We start from the raw sequence: 26,328 nt of genomic DNA on the forward strand, positions 1-26,328 counted from the left end.
GAGCAAGGGGTCACTGGCTCTGCTTTAGTCACACACACACCCCTGTGGTCACTGGCTGGAGCAAGGGGTCACTGGCTCTGCTTTAGTCACACACACACCCCTGTGGTCACTGGCTGGAGCAAGGGGTCACTGGCTCTGCTTTAATCACACACACACACACACACACACACACCCCTTCTCAGTCAAGGCATGTATGAGAAGCAATCATGAACAACTTAAGAGATGCAACTATGAGTTGATGTTTCTCATCTCTCATCTCTCTCTCTCTCCAAAAAAAAAAAGGATGGACAGCTGCTGTTATAAAGGTGAACAGGATTCAATGGGCTCATGGGCAAGAAATTCCAAAAACAATACTCACAAGGAAGGAAAATGTAGTTTTGACTCCAGTCATACTAGTTGATAAGGTCTTAGACTATTTATCTTAAATTTAAAGCTACTTAAACAGGTAGGCTCAATGTTTTTCACTCATGTGCTTTAAGTGCAGATGATTGTTTCCTGCTACAGAAACCTTTTGGCAGAATAATTAACACTGTTTAAAATACTGCACTGGACAACAATGCCCCCTCACTACTTTCAAAATAACTATATTTACAAGGGTATTTTCCCCCATTTGCATTTCCCGCACATACGTTTTGAAAAGAAATTAAAAATACTCTTTACCACAATTTATCTGGCCCTCTTCCCTCCCCACCCCCCTTGAAACAACTATCCTGGTTTACATCAGTACAAAGTTCAGCCTATGTTGAATCACAGGGCAGCAGAAAACAGTTCACCTCTTAATTCCCAAATGAGGAAAATAAGTCTCAGAGAAGGAAAACAACTAGCCCAGAGTAACCAAGCCCATGAGTAAAGAACTTTGACTTGAACCCTGGTTCTCTGCCACCAAGGCTCACAAAAGGGTTACAACTAGGGGTAAACAGGATGCTTTCAGCTGGTTCACAAACATGTTTTTATGGTCATACTTATGAAAACCATACCTAACCCATAGTTTCACAGGAATTACTGCTTAAGGCTAAGCTATATTTTTTAAGAAGCTAGTAGTATTTAATAAATAATACTGATCTAATACAAAAAAAGAAAACTGGAAATGGGTATGCAAATGACTCAAATTTAGAGAACAGTGCACCACATCCCTCTCCTTCTAACTTAAAGGTTAAATTAATAGTAAGCAGGGCACTGATCCCTACCTAATTCATATATTTCATTTTTTTCTTGTCTTATTGTATTGGCTAGCACCTCCAATACAATACAGAAAAGAAACCATTACTGACAGTGCTCTTATCAGATACAAAACTTAATGCTACTTCTAAATTTTCACCATTATCATGTTTTTTAGGTTTGTTTGTTTTTTTCATTTGCCACTAGGAACAAATTATTCTTTTTTTTTAATACTTTTTATTTATTCATTTTAGAAAGGGGAGAGAGAGGAAGAAAGAGAAATGAGGGGAGGAGCAGGAAGCATCAACTCCCATATGTGCCCTGACCAGTAAACCCAGCAATCTTAGCACTTCCAGGTCGACGCTTTATCCACTGCGCCACCACAGATCAGGCTTTTTTAGGTTTTTAGTGGACTGTTTTTGAGTTTATGGATATTCCTTCTATTGCTATTTCAGTAAAAAAAAATTTTTTAATTTATTTATTGACTTTTAGAGAGAAAAGGAAAGGAGACAGACAGAAACATCAATCTGTTCCTGACTGGGGATCAAACCCACAACCTTTGTCTATCAGGACTATGCTCTAACCCAGTGGTCCCCAACCTTTTTTGGGCCACAGACGGGTTTAATGTCAGAAAATATTTTCGCAGACTGGCCTTTAGGGTGGGACAGATAAATGTATCACTTGACCAAGACAAGCGTCAAGAGTGAGTCTTAGGCCCTGGCCGGTTGGCTCGGCAGTAGAGCGTCGGCCTAGCGTGCGGAGGAACCGGTTTCGATTCCCGGCCAGGGCACACAGGAGAAGCGCCCATTTGCTTCTCCACCCCTCCCCCTCTCCTTCCTCTCTGTCTCTCTCTCTTCCCCTCCCGCAGCCAAGGCTCCATTGGAGCAAAGATGGCCCGGGCGCTGGGGATGGCTCTGAGGCCTCTGCCTCAGGCGCTAGAGTGGCTCTGGTCGCAACATGGCGACGCCCAGGATGGGCAAAGCATCGCTCCCTGGTGGGCAGAGCATCGCCCAGTGCCACGTGGATCCCGGTCCGGCGCATGCGGGAGTCTGTCTGACTATCTCTCCCTGTTTCCAGCTTCAAAAAAATGCAAAAAAAAAAAGAAAAGAGTGAGTCTTAGACGGATGTAACAGAGGGAATCTGATCATTTTTTAAAAATAAAACATCATTCAGACTTAAATATAAATAAAACGGAGATAATATAAGTTATTTATTCTTTCTCTGCCGACCGGTATCCGCAGCCCAGGGGTTGGGGACCACTGCTCTAACCAACCAAGCTATCCAGCCAGGGAAAGAAAGAAAAAAAAATTAACACCAATCTCTGACCCACTCTTCGCCCGTCTCCATGCTGCCTTCCACTCCTCTTCCTTTCTCTTATTTCAGCTTCCTTCTGACCTCCTCTGCACCTCAGAGTACTCTGTCACCCCAAGTAACTGAAACTCTTTTAAGATATTCTGGGGTTTCTCTACCTATCTCCTGTTTCAGTTCTGTAGACCAAAATGTTTCTAAACTGATAATCCAAAACCAGACACTGTTTGGGTCACTTGTAGATCAGTTCTGTCCATGCCTCAAATACACCTTTCAATGTCTTCCCTTCGTTAAAATAAAAACTGGGGGGGGGGGGGGGAGCAATTTAATTGTTCTGGACTTTTGTTAACTTCCTTTCAGAGCCTCGCTTTCAATGTACTGAAGTAAGTGACTAAGAGAATCTAGAAGATTTTAAAGAAGTTTTGAGGGAGGTAGCTGATTCCAGACGTTCCTAACTTCTGTCTCCTTTGCTCAAATGAAAAAAACATTAAAGGGGGGGGGGGGGGGAGAAAGGACAGGAGCAGTATTTGTAAGCAAATAAGGTAGTTCCAGGACATAAAAATTTAAGAGACCAGAGGGGAAAATCAACCCTTCAAAGTCCAAGCAAGTTATTAGGAATTCTTGCCCTCATCAGGTTTTCTTTCAAAACAAAAGAGCACACAATCTTTCCCGAGGCGGCAACACCGACGGGAGCAGCCAAAATGTTGCATCATACAAAACATTCCGCGCTTGAGACACAAGAAAACCAGATGGTGGTAAAGTACCTAAAACAGGAAAACCCAAGTTGGGAATCTCGGGCTTTTCCGGAAGCCCAGGAATGTCTGCTCTTTTTAAAAAAAAAAAAATTTTTTTTTTTTTTAAAGATTGTATGGAACATTCAAGTTACAGCTTCACACCAGCGGGGAAAGAAACGTTCTTTCAGAAAGCGTCCAAAGAAGTTCAGTTCGTCTCATCGCTGGCTCTAGGCTTCGGCTCCCGGGCTGGGAGAGGACGAAGAGGGCACAAGGGGTGGGAGGGGGTCAGGGGCCGGGCTGGGTGACCGGACCCACCCCCGCCCTGGTCAAGAGAGCTCCGGGGCCGGAGGGGAACAGCTAGTCCCCTCGAAGGTGGTACCACGGTCTGGCGTCCGCCAGAGCCCGCGGGGCTGGAGGCGGTGAGGACCACCCCGGAGTTATAGCGTTCGGGGGCCCCGGTCCCGGTCCCGGTCCCACCCCAGCTCCCTGGACCGACCTCGGCGGCGGGAAAGCGCGGAGCGCCCGAGACAATGGGTTGGGGGTACGGGAAGAACACTTTCCTCAGCCCCCGGTGCTGGACGCCGCGCGGGGGCGCTGCGGGGGCACCGGGGCCGACGAGTGCCCAGGGACGCCGAACCCGCACTCCGGCAGGCGCCGGGGGCTCCGCCGAGCGGGACGGCAGGCGAGCGCTCACCTTGACGAAGAGCTCAATGATGGGCTCTTTGTCTTCCTCCTTCAGCCCGTTCAGCGGCATCGACAACGCCATGGCCGGCTCGGCTGGGCTCCGCGGACAGTGCTAGCGGCAGCTGCTTCTGCTCCGGAGCTACTTGGTGTGGGCTCCCGACGCGCTGCGCCTCCCGGACAGTCCCGGCGTCGAGCTCGCCTCAGCCTCCGCTCAGCACCACCCCACGCCTCGAGCGTGACTCCTGGGCGACCGCAGCCCGAGCCGCTTCAATCCTTGGGGCGGAGGGAGGGCGGGACGGGGGGCGGGGCCTCGTTGGGGCGGGGCCAATGCCCGACGTTTCTGACCTCTTGGGAGAAAAAGGAACTGCTGGACCTCAGGGGCGTGGCCTTGGGCGGGGAAGAAAGAAGAACCGCCCCGGCGCCTGGAGGCAACTAAGGGGGAGTGGCCCTGGTCGGGGGCGTGGCCTAGGCGCGGACATTGAGCGGGACCCGAGCCACACCTCCCGAATGGGCGGGAAATAAAAAAATCCCCCGTGGGCTGGAGCCTGACACCGCCTCCCGCCGCAGCGCGGGCGCGGCCTCGCAGCTGCTGCTGGCGTTAGGCCAGGTGACCTCATGCCTTCAGCCCGCCTAGGGAGGCGAGAAGGCGCTTCCTGCCATCTCCCCAGCTGCAGCTTCGGGATTCATTGCACTCTCCCAAAGTGGCCACTTCCCCAACTCCCTCTGTTAGGTGGACCTGCCTTTTCCAGGACAACTTTTTGGAAAGTTTTCATCCCTTAGAAGTACATTTTCTTTCCTTCTTCGTTTTTTCCTTTGACTCTCTTGTCACTTCCACTTTGGGAGCCAGCCTAGCACCCAGGTGAATTTGAGGAACACTCAAGTTTGCCAGGTGATTACTGGTATTTCCCAAATATTTAAACAGTGCGGGCAGGATCCCTGTCCTCCCAGAACTTAGTCCTGAACGACGACCCCAATGTCTTCAGACCACGAACGGCTCCCAAATCGTTATCCATGCTGTTCCTCCTGCCTGGACCGATTTCTTACCCCCACCCCTTCACCTGACAAACTTCAGTGTGCATCAGCTCCACCTGGCACTACCCCCAGATCTGCGTTATCCAATTCTCTGATTCTCCTCCAGAGAAGGAAGAACTTCACATTTTAACAAGCACCAGGCCAATTTTGATTTAGAGGTCCTCAAACCAGAAAAATTGCACTGGAAACAGGGGCAGTGATACTTTGAGCCAGTCACTCAGTAGCACCCAGTCCAGATTCACTACTGTTGAATGTCTGGGCAAATGTCACCCCTGCTGGAAACAGTTACTTGTTTCCTCTTCTGACTTTCTGTAATATTTGACTCACAGCTACTCCTCCCCACTTTCCTGATTAGGTTGAATGATGAGCTCTGGGAAGGCCAAACACAGATGACTTAACGTTTGAACAAATTAAATGTATGCATAAAAATACATGAAACCTGCAGCTTTTTCCTTTCCCAGACCAAAGCAAGTTGCTCAAATATTGTTGTAGGTACTTTGATAAAGAGGCAGTGAACTCCAGAGGTTAGGAGCACATTCTCTGGAGTAAGACTGTCCTGAAATTTCAAGGTTCCTAAACCGCTAAGCCTCCAATTTGTTACCCCTTACATAAAGATAATTTTACTGGTCCTTGTGCCCTGTACAGTCAGTGATGGTTGTTATCACTGCATTGAGCCTTTTATTGTCTTTGTTCGCCCCTGCAGGCCAAAATGGCATCATATTCAACACCCTCTATACCAACTTGTTTGTTGAAAAGAAATGGGGAGAGGCTGCCCCCTAAATGGGGACGTGAGCCAAAAACAAACTGAGCTCCTGGTTGGACTCTGAACTGAACCCAGTGTTAGTTTTTCACGGAATCACGAGCTATACCAAAGTCCCCTTCCAGCCTCCTCCTCCCCTGCCTGAAAAGGAACCAAAATGATGAACCAGTTCAAAGGAGATCCAGATCTAAAAGACCAAACAGGGCCCTGGCCGGTTGGCTCAGCGGTGGAGCGTCGGCCTGGCGTGCGGGGGACCTGGGTTCGATTCCTGGCCAGGGCACATAGGAGAAGTGCCCATTTGCTTCTCCACCCCCCCTCCTTCCTCTCTGTCTCTCTCTTCCCCTCCCGCAGCAGAGGCTCCATTGGAGCAAGAGATGGCCCGGGCGCTGGGGATGGCTCCTTGGCCTCTGCCCCAGGTGCTAGAGTGGCTCTGGTCTCGGCAGAGCGACGCCCTGGAGGGGCAGAGCATCGCCCCCTGGTGGGCAGAGCTTCGCCCCTGGTGGGCGTGCCGGGTGGATCCCGGTTCGGGCGCATGCGGGAGTCTGTCTGACTGTCTCTCCCTGTTTCCAGCTTCAGAAAAAAAAAAAAAGAAGAAAAGATAAAAGACCAAACAGAACCTTAAAGAAGGCTCTGGGCCTGACCAGATGGTGGTGCAGTGGATAGAGCGTTGGACTGGGACGCAGAGGACCTAGGTTTGAGACCCCGAGGTCGCCAGCTTGAGCGCGGGCTCCTCTGGTTTGAGCAAAAGCTCACCAGCTTGAACCCAAGGTCGCTGGCTCGAGCAAGGGGCTACTCAGTCTGCTGAAGGCCCACGGTCAAGGCATATATGAGAAAGCAATCAATGAAAAACTAAGATGTCAGCAACGAAAAACTGATAATTGATGCTTCTCATCTCTCTCCATTCCTGTCTGTCTGTCCCTGTCTATCCCTCTCTCTGACTCTCTCTGTCCCTGTTAAAAAAAAAAAAAAAGAAGAGGAAGAAGAAGAAAGAAGGCCCTGGACTGGCCCTGAGGCAAAGGACTATTTTAGGATGGGTTTCAGAGGTGTGTCTGAGGATTTATTAAATTCTTTTGAACCAGTGAACATTTGCTGTGATGATGACCAGGATATGAAGATGACCATGGCCTGGAATCTGAGCAGAACAGGGGTTTTAAAGCCTTATTAACTAAATTCAAATCTTAGCTGGGAAGAAACCAGTGGCATTGTCCTCCACAGAGCCCTGAGATGGTGGTGATCTCCCAGGCTTAGACCCAGAGGCTCTGCTTAGAAATCTGGTTATAGTCACTCACACCAACATATTCTAATTTCTACTCCCATGTGGCTCACTCATATGGATGGGCAGAGCTGGTGTTGGGAGGGTGACAGAGGGAGAGAATGTTTATACAGGGAAGGGTTTATAATCATACTGCCTTCAAGTCTCCAAGTCTCATTTTTGAACTTCAAAAAGCATGCATATTTTGAGTCTATACTCATGTTTTTTATAAAACACACTAATCTTGAAGATGGGTGGAGATGTGTTCTCCTCTACCACCACCACCCCCCCCACACACCCTTCTGACCTTATCTCTTATTACTCTCCCCTTCACTCTCCTCCACCCCAACCAGGAAGCCTCCTTGCTATTCCTTGAACATGCCAAACAAGCCCTTGCCTCAGAACCTTTGCACTTGCTCTTCTCCCTTCACAGAATATTCTTTCCCCAGAATTCCTACAATTCCCACTTTCTTGCCTCCTTCAGGTCTTTGCTCAAATGTCACCTGCATGGAGCCTCCAGAAAGCCTCTCCTGATGATACACTTCCCTCCTCCCACTACGGATTCTGTGGTGCTGATGGATGACTGTCTCAACCTCACTTTCTGCAATTAAAGGAGTCAAGTGCTATATACAGTGGACTCTGGGGTCAGACTGCCTGGGTTCCAATCCTGCCTCTGTCATTTGCTAGCTCAGATACATTATTTAACCTTTCTGTGCTTCAGTTTCTCCTCTGTAAAATGGATCTAAAAATAATATCTATATAACAGGATCTGATAGGTAAATCTATGTTAAGAGCTTGGAATGGTGCCTGGCATGTGGTAAGTGCTCTGTAGGGACCAACCATTGCTATTATATCCATCTGTCCACACTCTCAACCACTGTGCTCCCATGCTGCTTGCCAGACATCTAGCTGGGTGTTTTTATATCCCTCATTTATCCCTCATGGGGTTTCAGAAGAATGGTTTTTATTGTCCCCACTTAACAATTAAGGAAAATGAGGGCTCTGGCTGGTTGGCTAGGCGGTAGAGCATCGACCCAGCATGTGGAAGTCCCTGGTTCAATTCCCATCAGGACACACAGGAAAAGCAACTGTCTGCTTCTCCACCACTCCCCCCCCCTCTTTATCAAATGGTTCAAGCAATTTGGCCCCAGGCACTGAGTATGGCTCTATGGCCTCACCTCAGGCATTGAAATAGCTCAGTTGCCAAGCAACGGGGCAGCAGCCCCTGATAGGCAGAGCATCACCCTATGGGGGCTTGTAGATCCTGGTTGTGGTGCATGCGGGAGTCTGTTTCTGCCTCTCTACCTCCCACCTCTCACTTAATTAAAAAAAAAAAAGGAAAGAAAATGAGGATCAGACAAGATAAACACAAGTTATTCAGCTGGGAAGATGGTGGAGCTGAGATTTAGACCCACAAGTATCTCTTCACTGCACTGTATACGTACTGTATACTAAACAAGTGTGGGGAAAGGTAGTCTTCTATCATCCTTTGCAGTTCAACTCAAATATGCCCCTGTTCCAAGGAGCTTCCTTGTGCCAGTGCATTGGTCTGGATTCTATGTCACCCATCAGAGCAGTCAGGGTCATTTTGCAGTTGCCAATGATGGCTTCCCTAGCAATTGGTCCAATTTCAAATTCCAGTTGGGCAAGTTACTAACTCAAGCAAGTGTCCTCATAGCTACAACAGAATATAACAGAGCCTAGCTCATAAAGTCACTGTAAGGATTAAATGAGATAATCCATATAAAGCATTTAATAAATGTTAGCTATGATTACCATTCTCATCAATGTCTTCTTCCTTGGTATACTGTAGATTCTTGGAGCATAAGGAACCTTGTTATATCCATCTTTACTTAAGCAAAATATTTAACTTCCCAGCTGTGTGATTTTGTACAAGTTACCTTCTCTATATCTCACTTTCCTCATACAAAATGATGGCAATTATAATATTATAGGGTTGTTATGGAGAGTAAACAGTTTAATTAATGTAAAGCATTTAGCACATTGCCTGACATATGCTAAGTGCTAATAAACATCAGTTATTATTTATGTTCTCCTATGCCTAAATCAGTGCCTGAAACATAGTAAGATAATAATAACCAGATTGAGTGAAAGAACAAATATTTTAAATTTCAAACATTGCCTTTTAACCTCCCACTTTCTAAATTTTTTTTTTTAATTTATTTATTCATTTTTTAGAGAGGAGAGAGAGAGACAGAGAGAGAGAGAGAGGAGAGAGAGACAGAGAGAGAGAAGGGGGGAGGAGCTGGAAGCATCAACTCCCATATGTGCCTTGACCAGGCAAGCCCAGGGTTTCGAACCGGAGACCTCAGCATTTCCAGGTCGACGCTTTATCCACTGTGCCACCACAGGTCAGGCCCACTTTCTAAATTTTATAATTTAGAAAACTGTTGTTTTTCTCACTACAGTTTATAATAAGTGCTCAATTTATCTTTGGTAAGGTTGGGCAACCCAGCTATGGAAAGCCCTAATGCAGCTTTGAGCTTTAGCTGTGTCACCATGATGTGAATCAGGTCCTATAAAACCTTGCCAATTGTGACTTACTCAAAACTTTGGCTAATGTCTAACCTGAATGCTGTGTCCACAGAAGCACCAACCTTTCCTGCCCCACCGTGGATCTGGACTGCCCCAGAGGAAGCAACGTCACTCAACAAACACGGGGACACATCTCAGTTCTGCTTTTCTGGCTCTCGGAACAGAGTTCCAGTACCATGGGTGCATGAGTTGTTCTTCCTGACCACAGGATGAACTCAATAGATGGACCTTCATGGAGAGGAGGACCATCCAGGTACTATTTTTAACAAGGGTGCCAAGGAGAAAACTGAGACTCAGAAAAGTTAAGCAGTTTGCCTAGGGCCACACAGCTGATAAGTGGCAGAGCCAATAATCAAACCCAAATCTCTTTGTCCTTGTTGCCCATGCCTTGCCAGCCATCTTCCCATAATGCTGCCTCAAACACTCCTTTTGATCATTAAAAATGATAGTATATAAAGTTTCAGCACAGTGTAGGCATTCAAAAAATATCACCTTCTGCTTCTGCATAAACTTCTTTCCAATTCCTTCCCTTCTTTGCCTCACTTCCTGAGGTCAAAAGATTTTTGCACCTGACCTGTGGTGGTGCAGTGTGGATCAAGTGGTGATGTGGAATACTGAGGTTGCTGGTTCAAAACCCTGGGCTTGCCTGGTAAAGGCACATATGGGAGTTGATGCTTTCTGCTCCTTCCCCCTTTCCTCTCTCCCTCTCTCTCCTCTTTCTCTAAAAATGAATGAATAAATAAATAAATAAATCTAAAAATAAAGAATACTTAAAAAAATATATTTTTAGCCTGACCAGGCGGTGGCTCAGTGGATAGAGTGTCGGACTGCGATGCAGAGGACCCAGGTTCGAGACCCCGAGGTCACCAGCTTGAGCGCGGGCTCATCTGGTTTGAGCAAAAAAAGCCCACCAGCTTGAACCCAAGGTCACTGGCTCCAGCAAGGGGTTACTCAGTCTGCTGAAAGCCCACAGTCAAGGCACATATGAGAAAGCAATCAATGAACAACTAAGGTGTCTCAACGTTCAATGAAAAACTAATGATTGATGCTTCTCATCTCTCTCTGTTCCTGTCTGTCTGTCCCTGTTTATCCCTCTCTCTGACTCACTCTCTGTCTCTGAAAAGAAAAGAAAAAAAAATGTTTTACACTGGCCTCATTTCAAATTCCAGCTCTGCTACTTACTAGCTTAGGCAAATAATTTCACCTCACCAAGCCTCAGTTTCTTCTTCTGCCAAGTGGTGGAACAATGTAGGTATCAGAGGCTTCTGTTGAGTCAGGGAAAGAAGGAAAAGCTTATACAGATGTGATTGATAATTATTCACATTTTTAAGATTTATTAACAAAGCTTCAAGGAATGTAAATTAGTGTAGCCACAATAGAAAACAGTATGGCAGTTTCTCAAAAATTCTAAGAATAGAGCTATCATATGACCCAGCAATCCCTCTTCTGGGTATCTACCGAAAAATTTGAAGACACTTATTTGTAAAGATGTCTGTACTCTTATGTTTATTGCAGCAGTGTTGACAGGAAAACAGCCCGGGTGGCCTCTGATGGATGATTGGATAAAGACGATACGGTACATATATACTGTACAATGAAAATACTCTTCTACCATTAAAATGATGAAATCTTACCATTTGCAAAACATGGACAATTCTTGAGAAATAAGACAAGACAGAAAAGGACAAGAACTGTATGATTTCACTCATATTGGGATAAAACAAAAAAAAACAAAATAAATAAATTCATAGATACAGACAACAGAATGGTGGTTACAAGAGGGAATGGGGTGGGGCAGGATGAAGAGAGTAAAGAAGGTCAAATACGTGGTGATGGAAGGAGACTAGACTTTGAGTGGTGAGAATACAATGGAGTACACAGATGTTGTATTACAAAGCGGTACACCTAGATATTATGTTTTAACCAGTGTACTCCAATAAATTTAATTTTAAAAAATAAGAAACAGCCTGACCAGGCGGTGGCGCAATAGATAGAGCATCGGAGGAGACCCAGGTTCAAGACCCCAAGGTCGCCAGCTTGAGCGCAGGCTCATCTGGTTAGAGCAAAAGCTCACCAGCTTGAACCCAAGGTCGCTGGCTCCAGCAAGGGGTTACTTGGTCTGCTGAAGGCCCGCGGTCAAGGCACATATGAGAAAGCAGTCAATGAACAACTAAGGTGTTGCAGCGCGCAAGGAAAAACTAATGATTGATGCTTCTCATCTCTCCGTTCCTGTCTGTCCCTGTCTATCCCTCTCTCTGACTCTCTCTCTCTCTCTGTCTCTGTAAAAAAACAAAACAAAACAAAAAAAACCCCACAAATATAATACAAAATTTAAAAATAAAATAATGAATTACAAAATTTAAAAAAAATGACAATATAAGCAAATAGATTGGAGGAAGAAAAAAAGGAAGTGTGCCCACTATGAGACTAGAACAAATAAAGGAGAAAAGCTTTGCTAAATCAAGAGTTGTAATCTATTCTGAGAATAAGGAGACTCCAAAGCATCATGATAGTTGGTCTCTCTATATGAATCTAAAATGTATTGCGATACTCCTATATCATCTTTGCATGCCTCTGTATCACATTTGCATACCTGTATCACATTTCATAACTGTATATCATCTATGCATTTCTCTCTGGAAGGATATACAAGAAGTTGGTAACAGTATTTACCCTCAAAGAGAGGAACTGGTCACTGGGTACAGAGGTATACATTTGTTTACTATATATACTGTTTTGTTTTATAACTCTAAAATTTCATTCTATGGGTATTACCTACCCTGAAACTGATTAAAAAAAACAACAACTTGAAAGCATTCTGGGTACAATTAAGTCTCAAATTGTGGACATCCCTCTTTCCGGTTCCACAGTTGGGAGCTATGTGACCTTGGGTAGGGCTCATCCTCCACGCTGTCTAGGCTTCCTGGCTAGTTACACAGCTGGGTGGGAGCAGAAGAACCTCTGTCTCCTTGCTTTGCAGCTCAGTTTCTTCCACTGCATCCAGTTGCTTCCCTGCAAGGACTGGTCTTGAGGATGGTGACCCAACCTCTGTACCAGTTTTTTCCCTCTCCTTCCTCTCCCTCTCTCTCTCTCTCTCTCTCTCTCTCTCTCTCTCTCTCTCTCACACACACACACACACACACACACACACTATTAAAACCATTTAGGCGCAATGTAGATCTGTTCCCCTGGGAGCAGAAACCCTACCTCAGCCCCTTTCTGCCCTGCTCCCCTGGAGACTGACTGTCTCTCGTCTTGGGAAAGTTACAGGTTTCATTTTGTCACTTGGAAGCTGCTGCAGCCAGGAAGAAAACCCGAGTTGACTTGGAGCCAGGGCCTTAATTGGATTGGATCCCTGTGGAGGCCATTAGCCTCTTGCTGCAGCTTGGCTGAGAGGAAATCCTTCCTCCCCCATCCCAATCCCCACTCACACACATGGCAGCCAAGATCTTCAATGGCCTACTACCCAAATAAGGTACTGTATTAAGTTTCCAATTATTATTATTCTCCCTTGCATTTGAACAGCTTTTTACTTTTTCCAGACACTAGCAAATTCTGTGAGTATTGTGACCAGTCTCACTTGATCTCTTTGTTCATTTATGTCACCATTTTTATGGAGGGTCTACTATGTGCCAGGCACTGTTCCAGACCCAGGACAGACAGCATCTGGACTTTCACAAAGAATACATGTATTTCAGAAGTCAGATAATAAACCAATACCCAGCCCCATATGCCTATGTCAGGAGGTAATAAGAGTCACAAAGAATAAAGCAGAGTTGCCTGACCAGGTGGTGGCACAGTGGATAGAGCATTGGACTGGGATGCGGAAGGACCCAGGTTCGAGACCCCGAGGTCGTCAGCTTGAGTGCGGGCTCATCTGGCTTGAGGAAAGAGCTCACCAGCTTGGACCCAGAGTTGCTAGCTCCAGCAGGGGGTTACTCGGTCTGCTGAAGGCCCGCGGTCAAGGCACATGTGAGAAAGCAATCAATAAACAACTAAGAAGTCGCAATGCGCAACGAGAAACTGATGATTGATGCTTCTCATCTCTCTCCATTCCTATATGTCTGTCCCTATCTATCTCTGCCTCTGTAAAAAAACAAAAAAAACAAACAAACAAAAAGAATAAAGCAGAGTAAGGGAATGGAGAAGGATGTTGGGGGCATGAAGGAAAAACAGCCTCTCTGATAAGATTTGAGTAAAGACCTGAAGAAAGTAAAGATGATATCTGGGCAAATAATGCTCTAGGCAGCAAGAACAGCAAGTGCAAAGGCACTGAGGCAGGAATTTCCTCAGTGTGTTGGAGAAACAGTAAAGTGGTAGATGAGGAATCACAGGTCCAGACAGTTTGTTAAGCTGTTTGTTGGGACCTTTTGCTACCAATTCAGTGGCTCTTACCTTTTTTCTTCCTGGAAAACACTGAAAAGCAGCAAAAGGATTAGAAAAACTTCTTAAGCTGGTTAACAGAAATTGTCCCGTGATGGTAAATAACCCATTCCCAAAATAAAAAGACAACATTTAGGCTATCCATGGCATATTATCCATAAAAGCAAAATAGTAAAAACAATCTCTCTAAAAGTATTAATCATTAGGAGAGAGTAGTCACTGAATACTGTTCTTACAACTCTCTACATATGAGGGAACTATGCCTTGGGGAAGATGTGTGGCTTGCTGAGATCACAGGGCCAGGGGTTTAATCAGGTTCAGTTATGTGCCTGTCTCCCATCTTTGTGAGGACAGGTCCATGTCTATCTTCTTCACCTTTGTATGACAGGCACATAGCACGGGGCCTGGCCCAATGTTGATGCTCAAAAAATGTTGACTAAATGATTAAAGATCTCTATTTTCAAAGCCTGTTCTGATTCTCACATACGACTTTGCTTTCCTAGCAAATTATGATCCATCTAATCATTGGAATATTCTATTTAAAATGATTGTTTGCTTAAATAAAACATAGGTCATCTATATAATGGGAATAATACACAGTCATCAAAAAAGATGTTGAAGGTTGCTAAGAATAGAGCTGCTAATGGGGGTAGGAACCAATGGAGTCAGCAATCAGGAGGATGGCTGTGTGCCTGGTGGCCCCGCTCAGTGCCACTCACTGCCCCCTTGGCCCACATCCTCACTCCACCTCTGCCCTAGCTCCAATTTCCTAGCCAAACATAACATAGCCGCCCTAAGGCTCAGAAATAACAGTAATTGCCACCACCACCAGCAGCAGTCTTATTGTTATTATTACTTATGTTATTATTAGATGTGTAATGAGTACTTAATATGCACCTGATTAAGTGCATTGCCTATACAATCTCATTTACTACATACAACCCAAGTTGAGTATTATTATTGCTCCCCATTTTCCAGAGGAGAAAACTGAGGCCTAGAGAGATTAAATCACATTCCCAAATTAAATAGCTGGTAAGTAAGTGGAAGAGCTGGGATTTGAACCCAAGTCTATTCTGACTCCAGATGGTACAGTTTGCAACTGACCTGCCACCTCCCATCACCCGAAGTCACTCTGTAGGCAGTGCCCTGACTTCAGCAGTCTTTCCCCAGCCAGATGCCTGTTCTGCCCTTTGCCTCTTGACCTAAGTCTATGGATATGACCTTCAACATAGGAAAATAGCTTTTTTGGGGGGGGTATTTTTCTGAAGTTGGAAATGGGGAGGCAGTCAGACAGACTCCCGCATGCGCCCAATCGGGATCCACCCAGGATGCCCACCAGGGGGCGATGCTCTGCCCATCTGGGGCGTTGCTCTGTTGCAACCAGAGCCATTCTAGCGCCTCAGGCAGAGGCCACAGAGCCATCCTCAGCGCCCGGGTCAACTTTGCTCCAATGGAGCCTTGGCTGTGGAAGGGGAAGAGAGAGACAGAGAGGAAGGAGAGGGGGAGGGGTGGAGAAGCAGATGGGCACTTCTCCTGTGTGCCCTGGCCAGGAATCAAACCCGGGCCAGGGCCGGGAAATAGCTTTTATCACAAAGAGTCCCCACCAGTGCTGGTGGCCCTGACTCAGATGAGGTACCTATTTCTTATTGCCTACAGGTGCAGGGGCAGCCAGCTGTTGCCCCGGGAGAACCCTGGGGTTGTAACTCATTTCCCAGCAACTTCAGAGCAAATGTTATTAGCATCTTAGCGTACGGTACTATATCAGCATAATGTGTGGCTTGGAAATGCTCCTCTCCAGTCATAAAGTTGGATTTGAATACGGACATTTCTTCTTCGTCCTTGGGCATTCACAGTTCACTTATTTGGTAGTTTGAGGCCTGAACAATCAGCCCTTTAACTCACAGCTAGGTAGCGGAGGAGGCGTTAAACTATTTGAAATTCAAGCAGGCAACTGTATTTTTTCAAAGCTGAGCAGTGTCCTTCATGCTTCAGAAGAGTTTCCCAGCTCTGAGCTGTGCCGAGCAGCAGCGGCCAGAGACCCAGACCTGAGAGCAGGGGAAAGTGGGAGCAGCGGGAGATGTTTTCCCAGCTGCATCCCATGCCTGGCTGTCCACTCTCTTCAGTGGTGGTTTGGTGATTCTTGGAAGCTTAGGCTTGTTTGTTTGTTTGTTTGTTTCCATTTGTTTTCCGTAAGAAACAATTGCTAATCTCCTCACACAGAGCTACACTTCCTATTGCAATGTCCTATTTGGACCAGGACGGCCAATCTTTGTGTGGATGCTGTACACACAGGAGACAGTCCCCTCCAGAGGGACCATAACCTTGCCTGAGCTAATCACAAGCATGGACAGAATCCAGAGGGTTGAACCCAATTCTTCCCTGCCCACCCTGTCTGGTGTGCCTCCTGGTCTTCCAGTTAGGCTCTGAAAGGAGTCATTCCTTCCCCTGAATTCTCCTAGATCCTCCAGCAACTGGATCCAACCCTGTCAAGGCAGAGTCCAGAGTCCCTGGAGTCACCCAGCAGAACTCCCAAGGGAGATGAGCACATCCAAGCCACACAGAATGCTCATACAGTGTGCTAAGAGTGGCCTCATCCCAGGCCCACGGGTGGGAGGGGGAAGGGAAGAGCTGGATGACAAGGACAAAGAAGCTGAAAGGGGGCTGGGCACCTCTTCCTGCCCATCAGAGATAAACACTACAAGAATCAGCAGGAACAGGATATTTACATGACCCGAGTGTCCCCATGGAATGCTTATTACTTGCAAGGGAGAAAATTGTAACTTATGCAGTGGAGAAACCAGACCACCTTTTAACCAAGGTAATCAAAATGAATAGCACTCTCTCCAGGCAGACAGACATCAGGGACGTCCGGAAGTGCCCTCCGAGAGGCGCACAATATCAATTTCGTAATGTTCCAGCTGAGAATGCATAACCTGAAGCTAATCATGAGGGGACATCGAACACACCCAAACTGAGCAACAGTTTATAAAAGAATGTGTCTGTGTTCTTCAAAATGTCAACGTCATGAAAGGCAGGTTGCCATTCCAGATTAGAGGAAAATAAAAAGACATGACAACTAGAAAAGAAAAAAGAAAAAGAAAACCAGACAGGACAACTAAATGCAGTACCCATTCCTGGTCTGGATCTTGTACTACAGGGGACAGAATTCTATAAAAATGTTACTGGTTCAATTGACAGAACATGAACATGAGTAGAAGATTAAAGTATATCAATGTTAGATTTTCTGAATTTCATAGCTGTACTGTGGTCATGTAAGAAGATAGCATTGTCCTTTGGAAATATATACATACTGAAATGTTGAGACGTAAAGTGCATAGGATGTCTGCAATCTATTCTCAAATGGTTAAAAAAAATAATAACATAGCCCTGGTTGGATGGCTCAGTTGGTTGGAGCATCGTCCCAAAGCGCAGAAATTGCCAGTTTGATCCCTGATCAGGGCACATACAGAAACAGATTGATGTTCTTGTTTCTCTCTCTCTCTCCCTTCCTCTCTCATAAAAATCAATAAATAAACGTTTAAAACAAATCTTTCTAAAAAATTTTAAAAACCAATAACATGTATGGCCATAAGTATATGTGTAAGTATATCTATCTATCTGTCTATTATTTATCTATACCTAATCTAGCTAATATATATCTAGAAAAAGAGAAAATAAATGTGGCAAAGGGCAAAAATTGTTGAATCTAGGTAAAGAGTATCTAAGAGCTTTTTGTATTATTTTTGCAACTTTTCTGTTAGTTTGGAATTATTTTAAAGTAAAGTAAACATCACAGGGGGCCAGAAGGAGGCAAAGCTGAGTCCCCAGCTGAAACCCTGCGATGTTTTTTCCCCTCTTCTTTGAGTGCCGATGGTGGCAGACTCCTGCTATGACTTCTCTCCTTTGAAGGACTTTTCCGTGGCGTGGCCGGCTTCCCTGTCTCTGGAAGGCAGGAAGACACGCCCGCCCGCCCTCTTAGATCATCATCGCTGGGGCCGCGGAGTCTGGCAGTCAGGGCGGAACCTTCCAGGCAGGCCAGTTCGGAAACAGCAGCACCCGCTCACCCACCGGTCTTTCCCAAGTAAAAAGGCGAGGGAATCGGAGCCTCCAGCCCGCTGTGAGGGCGCAGGGAGGAAGAAGGAGCGCTATTCCCTGGTGCAGAGACTTGAGCCCAGCACCCCACCCCTCACTCCCTGTGGTCAGGAGTGGAGCTAGGAATCAGAAAGAGAAACCAGCTTTTCTGTTGCCTACATGGCAGAGGGGTGGTCAGGAGACACTTGTCAAGTACTCCTCGCTCGCTTTGTTGTAAAAATGTCTTTTCTGAAGGGGCAATGTGTGCTGTTAAGGACCCCAGCACTAGCCTGACCAGACACGATAGAGCCTCGGACTGGGACGCAGAGGACCCAGGTTCGAAACCCCAAAGTCGCCGGCTTGAGTGTGGGATCATAGACGTGACCCCATGGTCTTTGGCTTGAGCCCAAAGGTCGCTGGCTTGAGCAAGGGGTCAGTCGCTCTGCTGTAGCCCGGGGTCAAGGCACATATGAGAAAGCAGTCAATGAACAACTAAGGTGTGGCAACGAAGAACTGATGCTTCTCATCTGCCTCCCATCCTGCCTGTCCCCATCTGTCCCTCTCTCTGACTCTCTCTCTCTCTCTCTGTCTCTGTCAAAATAAATAAATAAATGAAAGGACCCTGTTGGGCAAATAAGTTTGTAAAATCTGTATTTTCTGGTTTTGATCACTTTTATTGTTAAAAATGGCGCTGTCACCCTGGCCGGTTGGCTCAGTGGTAGAGCGTCGGCCTGGTGTGCAGGAGTCCCGGGTTCGATTCCCGGCCAGGGCACACAGGAGAAGCGCCCATCTGCTTCTCCACCCCTCCCCCTCTCCTTCCTCTCTGTCTCTCTTCCCCTCCCGCAGCCAAGGCTCCATTGGAGCAAACTTGGCCAGGGCGCTGGGGATGGCTCCTTGGCCTCTGCCCCAGGCGCTAGAGTGGCTCTGGTCACGACATAGTGACGCCCCGGATGGGCAGAGCATCGCCCCCTGGTGGGCATGCCGGGTGGATCCCGGTCGGGCGCATGCGGGAGTCTGTCTGACTGCCTCCCAGTTTCCAACTTCAGAAAAATTGAAAAAAAAAAAAAATGGCGCTGTCCATGTGGGGTGCCTAATTACCTTCCTGCTTGGAAAGGGGCTTAGTTATGCTAATGTGTGCTGGAGGAGGGCTTTCCCGCAGAAGAGTTTTAAAAGGAGGAGCTAGGAGGCCATTTTGAGGAGAGCACATTGTTGCAGGGCAGAGAGGCCACGTGGTTGCAGAGAGAGAAGGCAGCAAAATGGAGGCGTGCAGATGGGGAAAGAAGGGTGGCTGAGGCTAGTGGGGCCTTTGATTCTAGGAAAACTCAGAAAAGATTTCTCTGGTTGTGTTACCAGAGAATGTGTGAATGGGTTTTGGTGCCAATGTGTTTTATTTACTCGCTGGCTGAGTGCGAGGTTCGAAATAAAGAAAATGGCCCACCATTTCTTGGCTCCACAGTTTCATTACCATCTATCCGAATCAAATGGGAACTTGCACGGGCCAGGTGGCTGTGATGATGGCTGCGACTACTGACTTTACACACCCCAACTCTAAATTCAGACTGCTTGGGTCAGGCACTGCTAGCACATGACTGTGACTTGTGAGTCACTTTATCTGCGCTGTGGTGAGACTCCTCACCTCTGCTAAAAAGTGAAGACAATACCCCACCTCACAGGCCTACTGAAAGGAATGCTTCATGTAAAGAGCAAGCCTATGCCCAAATGCCCCACAAACATTTGTTGTCACTATTACTATTAACCACAGGCCCTGCCCTCCCAGAGTTGGCCGACTGGCCAAGAAAACCACCGATTTGAGAGGCAGTATAGCGAAACCTGATAACCACCGGGTTAGGGAAGTGCACAGAACAGCCATGTGCTGGGAAGCCCAGAGTGGAGGCGTCCATCTTAGATTGAGGTGAAGGAGAGTCAAGGCAGGTTTTCGGGACACACGGTGTTCCCACAGCTGTCACCTGAGCACTGGCCACATGCCGGACACTGCTCTAGGCCCTGGGAACTCCACAAGACAGTCCCTGCTCTCATAGAACTTCCATTCTAGTGGGGACTTCAGTGCTCCACAAACAGACAAAGAAATGTATAATGTGGCAGGAGGTAAAGTGCTATGAAAAATTTAAATCAGTTAAGGGGATCAAATGTTTACTCGTCTGGGAAATGGCCATACTCCCAGTAGCTAACTCAAACTCTCACCACAAGAATTAAATAAAATAGCCTGACCGGGCGGTGGCGCAGTGGATAGAGCGTTGGACTGGGATGCAGAGGACCCAGGTTCGAGACCCTGAGGTCACCAGCTTGAGCGTGGGCTCATCTGGTTTGAGCAAAAAGCTCACCAGCTTGAACCCAGGGTCGCTGGCTTGAGCAGGGGGTTGCTTGGTCTGCTGAAGGCCCGCGGTCAAGGCACATATGAGAGAGCAATCGATGAACAACTAAGGTGTCTCAATGAAAAGCTGATGGTTGATACTTCTCGTCTCTCTCTGTTCCTGTCTGTCTGTCCCTATCTGTCCTTCTCTCTGGCTCTCTTTCTGTCTCTGCAAAAAAAAAAAAAAAAAAGAATTAAATAAAATAATGTGTAGAAAGTACTTAGGAGCCTGGTGCCTCACACGGGGTGTTAGGTACTTCACATGGTTTGCAAATGCTCAAAAAGTGTTTATTGATTTGAATGGATTATTTCACTTACTTAATAAGAATTTTTTGAGAATTTTATCATCAATACCAGAGCCTGAGTGAGCACTGTGATAATATGATCTAGCCACAGTGTTCGAGAAGCTTATAACGGCCCAGTGGAAGAGACAGATAAACAGTTCCAAATATCGTGTGAAAAGAATGGAGCTTTATCAGTATGTACTATGCACCAGGCCCGGTTTTGAGCATTTTTGCTATATTAATTCATGTAATCTTTACAACAACTCTAAGCCAAGCACTGTTTCACAAATGAGGAAACTAAGGAACAGAGAGGTTAGGTAATTAGCCCAGAGTCACACAGTGTCAAAGTGGCACAAATAGAATTCTGCACTGGGGAATCCCACTGTGCTATGGGAGCCCACAAGGGGGCCACTAATCAAGGAGGGCTTCCTGAAGGAAGGCCCATCTAAAAGGTTTGCGTAATAAGTAGGTATTAGCTGGGCAGATGAGGAAGCAAGACTATTCAGGTAAAGGGAACAGCTTGTGTAGGAGCCTGAGGTGAAAGGAAATAAGTCCTATTGGTTCCTAGCCATCAGTCTGAGATGGGGAAGTAGGAGGATGAAGCTAGTCAAGATGGCAGGGACAGGTCAGGGAGTACCCTGAGAAATGTGGCCTCTCTCCTTGGAGTGAAGGTGCCACCTGGAACCAATGAAGAGCAGCTGCCTGTCCCCTGGCTGGTCCTCCAGGTTGACAGGGGAAGAGACTTTATTTATGTGAGTGCTTTGGGGGTGGGGAGTGAAAGTGGGGCAGGCAGAGGGATATCTTGGCAGTTTTGCTCCCTCAGCTGCCAGGTGCCCACTTCTGGGAGACTGCCCCAGGCAAGTTAGCCTTCCATTCTGACCCAGGGTCTCTCCAAAAGGAGTGTCTGTTAAAGAGCCAGGACAGAGAATGGGAGAGGGGAGCCCAGAGACAAATCCCAAGGATGACAGACAATTGTGGGACCCAGAGGCATTTGTGGTTTGGGTCTGGTTATTTCTCTTAAACACACACACACACACACACACACACACACACACACTCTTTTCTTCAGAGGTTATGCAAGCATAAAGTAAGATAAATAAATAATAATTCAAACAGTCCTGTGGAGTACAGCACAAAGGCACCCCTCTACCACTCCAGTCTCTCATTTTCCCTCTGCAAGTCCTTGATCATGTTCCTGGGTTGCCTTCCAAAAACATTCTATGCATAAATACATAGGTTTATGTAGATATATCCCATGGAGGAATTTTAAGAATGAATTTTAACCTTATTCTTTTGGGGGCAGCCCGTTAAAAAGCAAAATATATTTATTGTAGAGAATATGGGGAGGGCAGGCCTAAAAAATAGAAAAGCAGAACAAAAAGCTAAGCTGCAAAGCAGTCCCCACAACCATTTTGAACCTATGGTTTCTGTTTTAATAAGAAAAACAAATAACCTTTAAGTGACATGGTAAAGGCAGCTTCACATTCTTTGCTGTGTTCCAGCGGCCCCCTCCTAATGGCATGATATTTGAAATAATAAGAATTATTATTACTTCGTCTAAAAAAAAAGAATTATTATTACTTCGAGTGAAAAAACAGAGACTTGGAGAAGTCAAGTCCTATGAAGAAAGATCTTCTGGTTCTAGAGCCCCTTTACACAGCAGTCCCCTACCTCTACCCTGTCTCTCAGGCCCTAGGAGGGAACACCTTCCTGGTCCTCAGACAAAAAGCCCTGGCTTCCCACCTTTTTCTGCCAGAGGTCTGCGGGTCCCCCTGCTTCGGCCACCAGCGGCAGCGAATCATGGCCTGGTGGGTCTCCTCTCTTCCCTGCTCCCTCTTCCTGCTAGGACGAGGGTTTGGCCAGGGAGGGTCAGGGCATGTTAAAAGCACTGGCTTTGGAGTCAGACTGCCTGGATTCACAGCCCAGCTCTGCTCTTGCTGGAAGCGTGACTTTAGGCTTAATCTCTCCACATCTCACTCACTTTCTCTACCTGTAAAATAGGGAGTAGCAACACTTCCTCATAGAGCTGTCGTATGGATTAAATCAGGGGTCCCCAAACTACGGCCCTGTGGGCCACATGCGGCCGCCTGAGGTCATTTATCCGGCCCTCGCAGCACTTCCGGAAGGGGCACCTCTTTCATTGGTGGTCAGTGAGAGGAGCATAGTTCCCATCGAAATACTGGTCAGTTTGTTGATTTAAATTTACTTGTTCTTTATTTTAAATATTGTATTTGTTCCCATTTTGGTTTTTTACTTTAAAATAAGATATATGCAGTGTGAGCCTGACCTGTGGTGGCACAGTAGATAAAGCGTCAACCTGGAAACGCTGAGGTTGCCGGTTCAAAACCCTGGGCTTGCCTGGTCAAGGCACATATGGGAGTTGATGCTTCCTGCTCCTCCCCCCTTCTCTCTCTCTCTCTCTCTCCCCCACTCTCTATAATGAATAAATAAAATCTTAAAAAATAATAAAATTAAAAAAAAAATTAAAAAAAAAAAAAAAGATATATGCAGTGTGCATGGGGATTTGTTCATAGTTTTTTTTTATAGTCCGGCCTTCCAACGGTCTGAGGGACAGTGAACTGGCCCCCTGTGTAAAAAGTTTGGAGACCCCTGGATTAAATGCTCTTGAAGTGCATGCAGTAAGTAGTAAGTGCTCAGTATGGTCCGCTGTAATTATTCTGTGTTCTGAGGGCCTTGTCTCCATCCAGCCTCGCCCAACTTGAGCCCCCCCCACGCACACGCACACGCACATGCACACACACACATACACACGCCCTGGCTGTCCAGAAGCCCACACATCTTTGCTAGCCCTCTTCCCAAGCTTTCCCTGCTGAGGAAATCCTGCTCATATTTCAGGATTCAGAGGTGAAGCCTCCAGGGATCCTCCCACAAGCACACCTCCACCCTCAATCCAAATAAACCTCTTCCTCCTCTGGATCCGGCACCAGCAGACACTGGAAGAGCACATTGTATTGAAATGATCTGTGCAACTCGTGGGTCCCCCCAGGTTCTCCAGCTGGCAAGGGTCAATAGTTCTTTAAAGTTGGATCCACAATACTTTATACCTTGCCCAACTGGACTGAAGGGAAGGCCCTAATGTCTGGCTTAGGGGTACAGCCTCTTTCTCTTGCTGGGGAAGAGTAAAGCTGTGTAATACTCTGGGTGTTGCTGAAGCTATCTTGCCACCAAGAGAATAGCTTCCTTTGAACTGAAGCCTATGTGCAGAGCAGGAGACAAAAGGTTCCTGGGTCCTTATGTCATTGTTGAACTACTGCATCAATGGATCCTGAGTCCAGGAATGCCCTGGGACTTCTTGGTGGTGAAATAATAAGTTCCCTTAATGATTAAGCCTTTTGAGTTGGGTTTTTGCATCTTCACTGATCATAACACAAGAGCTCACGTTCAATTTCTTGAGCAATTACTATGTGCCAGGCATTGTTTTGAGAGCTTTACATGCATAAATTCATCTAACACTCACAACTTCATAGGTAGATGTGATTGGTGTTAGAGTTAATAGCGCATTTTCTGGAGTAAGACCTCCTGGGTTTTCACACCTCTGCTACTCATTGTGTAAACTTAGCCAGCTGATTTGTTTCAGTTTCCTCATCTGAAAATAGCACCTATTTATTTCATAGGGTGGTAGTAAATATCAAAATAGGATAATCTAAACAGGTATTTATATCAGTGTCTAACACAGAGTAAGTGCTGAAAAAAAATAGTCTTTATATTATTATTCCAGGCCTGACCTATGGTGGCACAGTGGATAAAGCGTCAACCTGGAAATGCTGAGGTCGCCGGTTTGAAACCCTGGGCTTGCCTGGTCAAGGCACATATGAGAGTTGATGCTTCCAGCTCCTCCCCCCTTCTCTCTCTCTGTCTCCCTCTCCTCTCTCTCCCTCTCTGTCTTTCTCCCTCTCTCTCTCCTCTCTAAAAAAAAAATGAATAAATATATTATTATTCCAATTTTACAGATGAAACCAAAGCTCAGAGAGTCTCTGATGGAACCTAAGATTACACATAATTAAGTCTGTCAAACCCACATAATCTAGTTCTAAAGTGTGCTGTCCACACTGCCACCCCCAAAATATTAGCCATGCAACACTGTCGTCTTCCCAGAGGGTTCTGTGAGCTCTCATCTAATGTGTTTTTCCTTCCCCTGGAGTCTGAGCATTTGAAGCTCTGGGATGGGTGGATTCCGGCCCCTGGTTCCAGGCTCAGCCTTATTCCAGTGTGTGTCCGGAGAAGGAAGGATGAATTTAACACACAGCTCGCCTTTCCGACCTGGCTGCTTGCCCCACCTTTCTGTGAGTCAACACTGAAGCCAGGCCTCTGGGCCTTTCCCGTTCTCTTCTTGGGCTCTGGAAGAACAGGCTGTTTTGGGACTTGGCTAGGTGGCAGGTGTTGGCAGGCTGTCCCCCAGAGGCTGGGCCCGGTTCGCAGTTCCCCACATCCTACAACCAGTCCCCACCCCTCACCCTAAGGAGGGGAGAATCCCATCCCAGGAGATGAGTGATGGGTGCCAGTAGATGGGCGGGAACACGGCACCCCAACTCCTGAACCGAGAGGGCAGGGCCAGAGCTAACGAGAGGATTATCCCTGGAGCTGGAGGGCCAGGGTGTGAATCCCTGGAAATACGACATTAACTGTCTGCCGCAATTGCTTCATCTATAATAAATAAATAAATAAATAAATAAATAAATAAATAAATAAATAAAATTTTAAAATGGAGGTGATCATCGTCCCTGCCCCCAAGATTACAAGGAGTAAATGCATTTATATCTATAAGCGCACAGAAGAGTGCCTGACACATAAAAAACACGAAGTCAGAGTTTGTTTCATGAAAAACATAAATTTAGGAAACATTTGGTGGGGGCACACTGTACGCCAGGGCTAGGCCTGATTCTGGGGACAGAGCCCTGAGCTACAGTGAGAAAGATCCAGTAGCTGCCATTTTACGGATGGAGGAACTGAGATCCTGGGAGGTCCCAGGAGGTCCTGGGAGCTGGAGTTTCTAGAAACTAGGCCACCCCAGACCTGTTCATTCCAGCAGCTTTCCCTGGCCCGGCTGGAGCCCGGGTCTTCCTCCTCCATCCCTTCTGGGCCCAGGGGAACACGTGTGGAGAATGCACAAGCTGTTGATCCCACAGTCTGGACAAATGAGCATTATGAGCAGAGTCCTTCTGCCAAGCAGAGAGAGCCCTACAGTGCAGCTGGAGCCAAGTGGACGCTGTCCTGGACCAGCACAGCCTCGCTCCCTCCCCCTGACCTCAAGATCCAGGATTCTCTGGGAAGACTGGACTCCATCAGGCTCAGTCCACACACTTATATGAAGGTTGAACTTCACAAAAACTTTATGGAGAAGGTCCTAGTGTTGTCCTCATTTTGCCAGGGGCAGGACCATAGAGTATTAAGAGCACTGGGTCTAGAGCAGGGGTCTCAAACTTGCGGCCCGCGGGCCGCATGCGGCCCGCCGAACAATTTTGTGCGGCCCGCAGACTAATCCACGAAGTTCAAAATATTTTGGATAAAATTAAGTAAGCCTAGGGGCCTACTTGTATTTTTCATTTCTCTAGCATCCTAGCTAGATATTAGCTTAGTTAACAGCAGTTGTGATGCGAACTACAGTTTCTGGTCGTTTTGTGACACTGAGTAAACTGCATGTACGATTGTGCTTGTTGTACTGATTTTTTTTTGTTTTCAACTGCAGTGAGAAAAGTGTTGCGTAACAGTTGCCT

The 26,328-nt window shown here is 46.6% G+C and overlaps 1 protein-coding gene across 1 annotated transcript in view; it reads right to left on the reverse strand.

Moving 5' to 3' along the window:
* CLIC4 (chloride intracellular channel 4) overlaps positions 1-4,152 on the reverse strand; it is a 78,969-nt gene extending 74,817 nt beyond the window's left edge. The window contains exon 1 of the mRNA XM_066270081.1: positions 3,895-4,152. Coding sequence (XP_066126178.1) covers positions 3,895-3,966 — 72 coding nt within the window. The 5' untranslated portion in view covers positions 3,967-4,152. The remainder of the gene's footprint in view (positions 1-3,894) is intronic.
* Between the last annotated feature and the right edge of the window lie 22,176 nt (positions 4,153-26,328).

Source organism: Saccopteryx bilineata, chromosome 3 (genome assembly GCF_036850765.1).
Source record: "Saccopteryx bilineata isolate mSacBil1 chromosome 3, mSacBil1_pri_phased_curated, whole genome shotgun sequence".
Lineage (NCBI taxonomy): Eukaryota > Metazoa > Chordata > Mammalia > Chiroptera > Emballonuridae > Saccopteryx > Saccopteryx bilineata.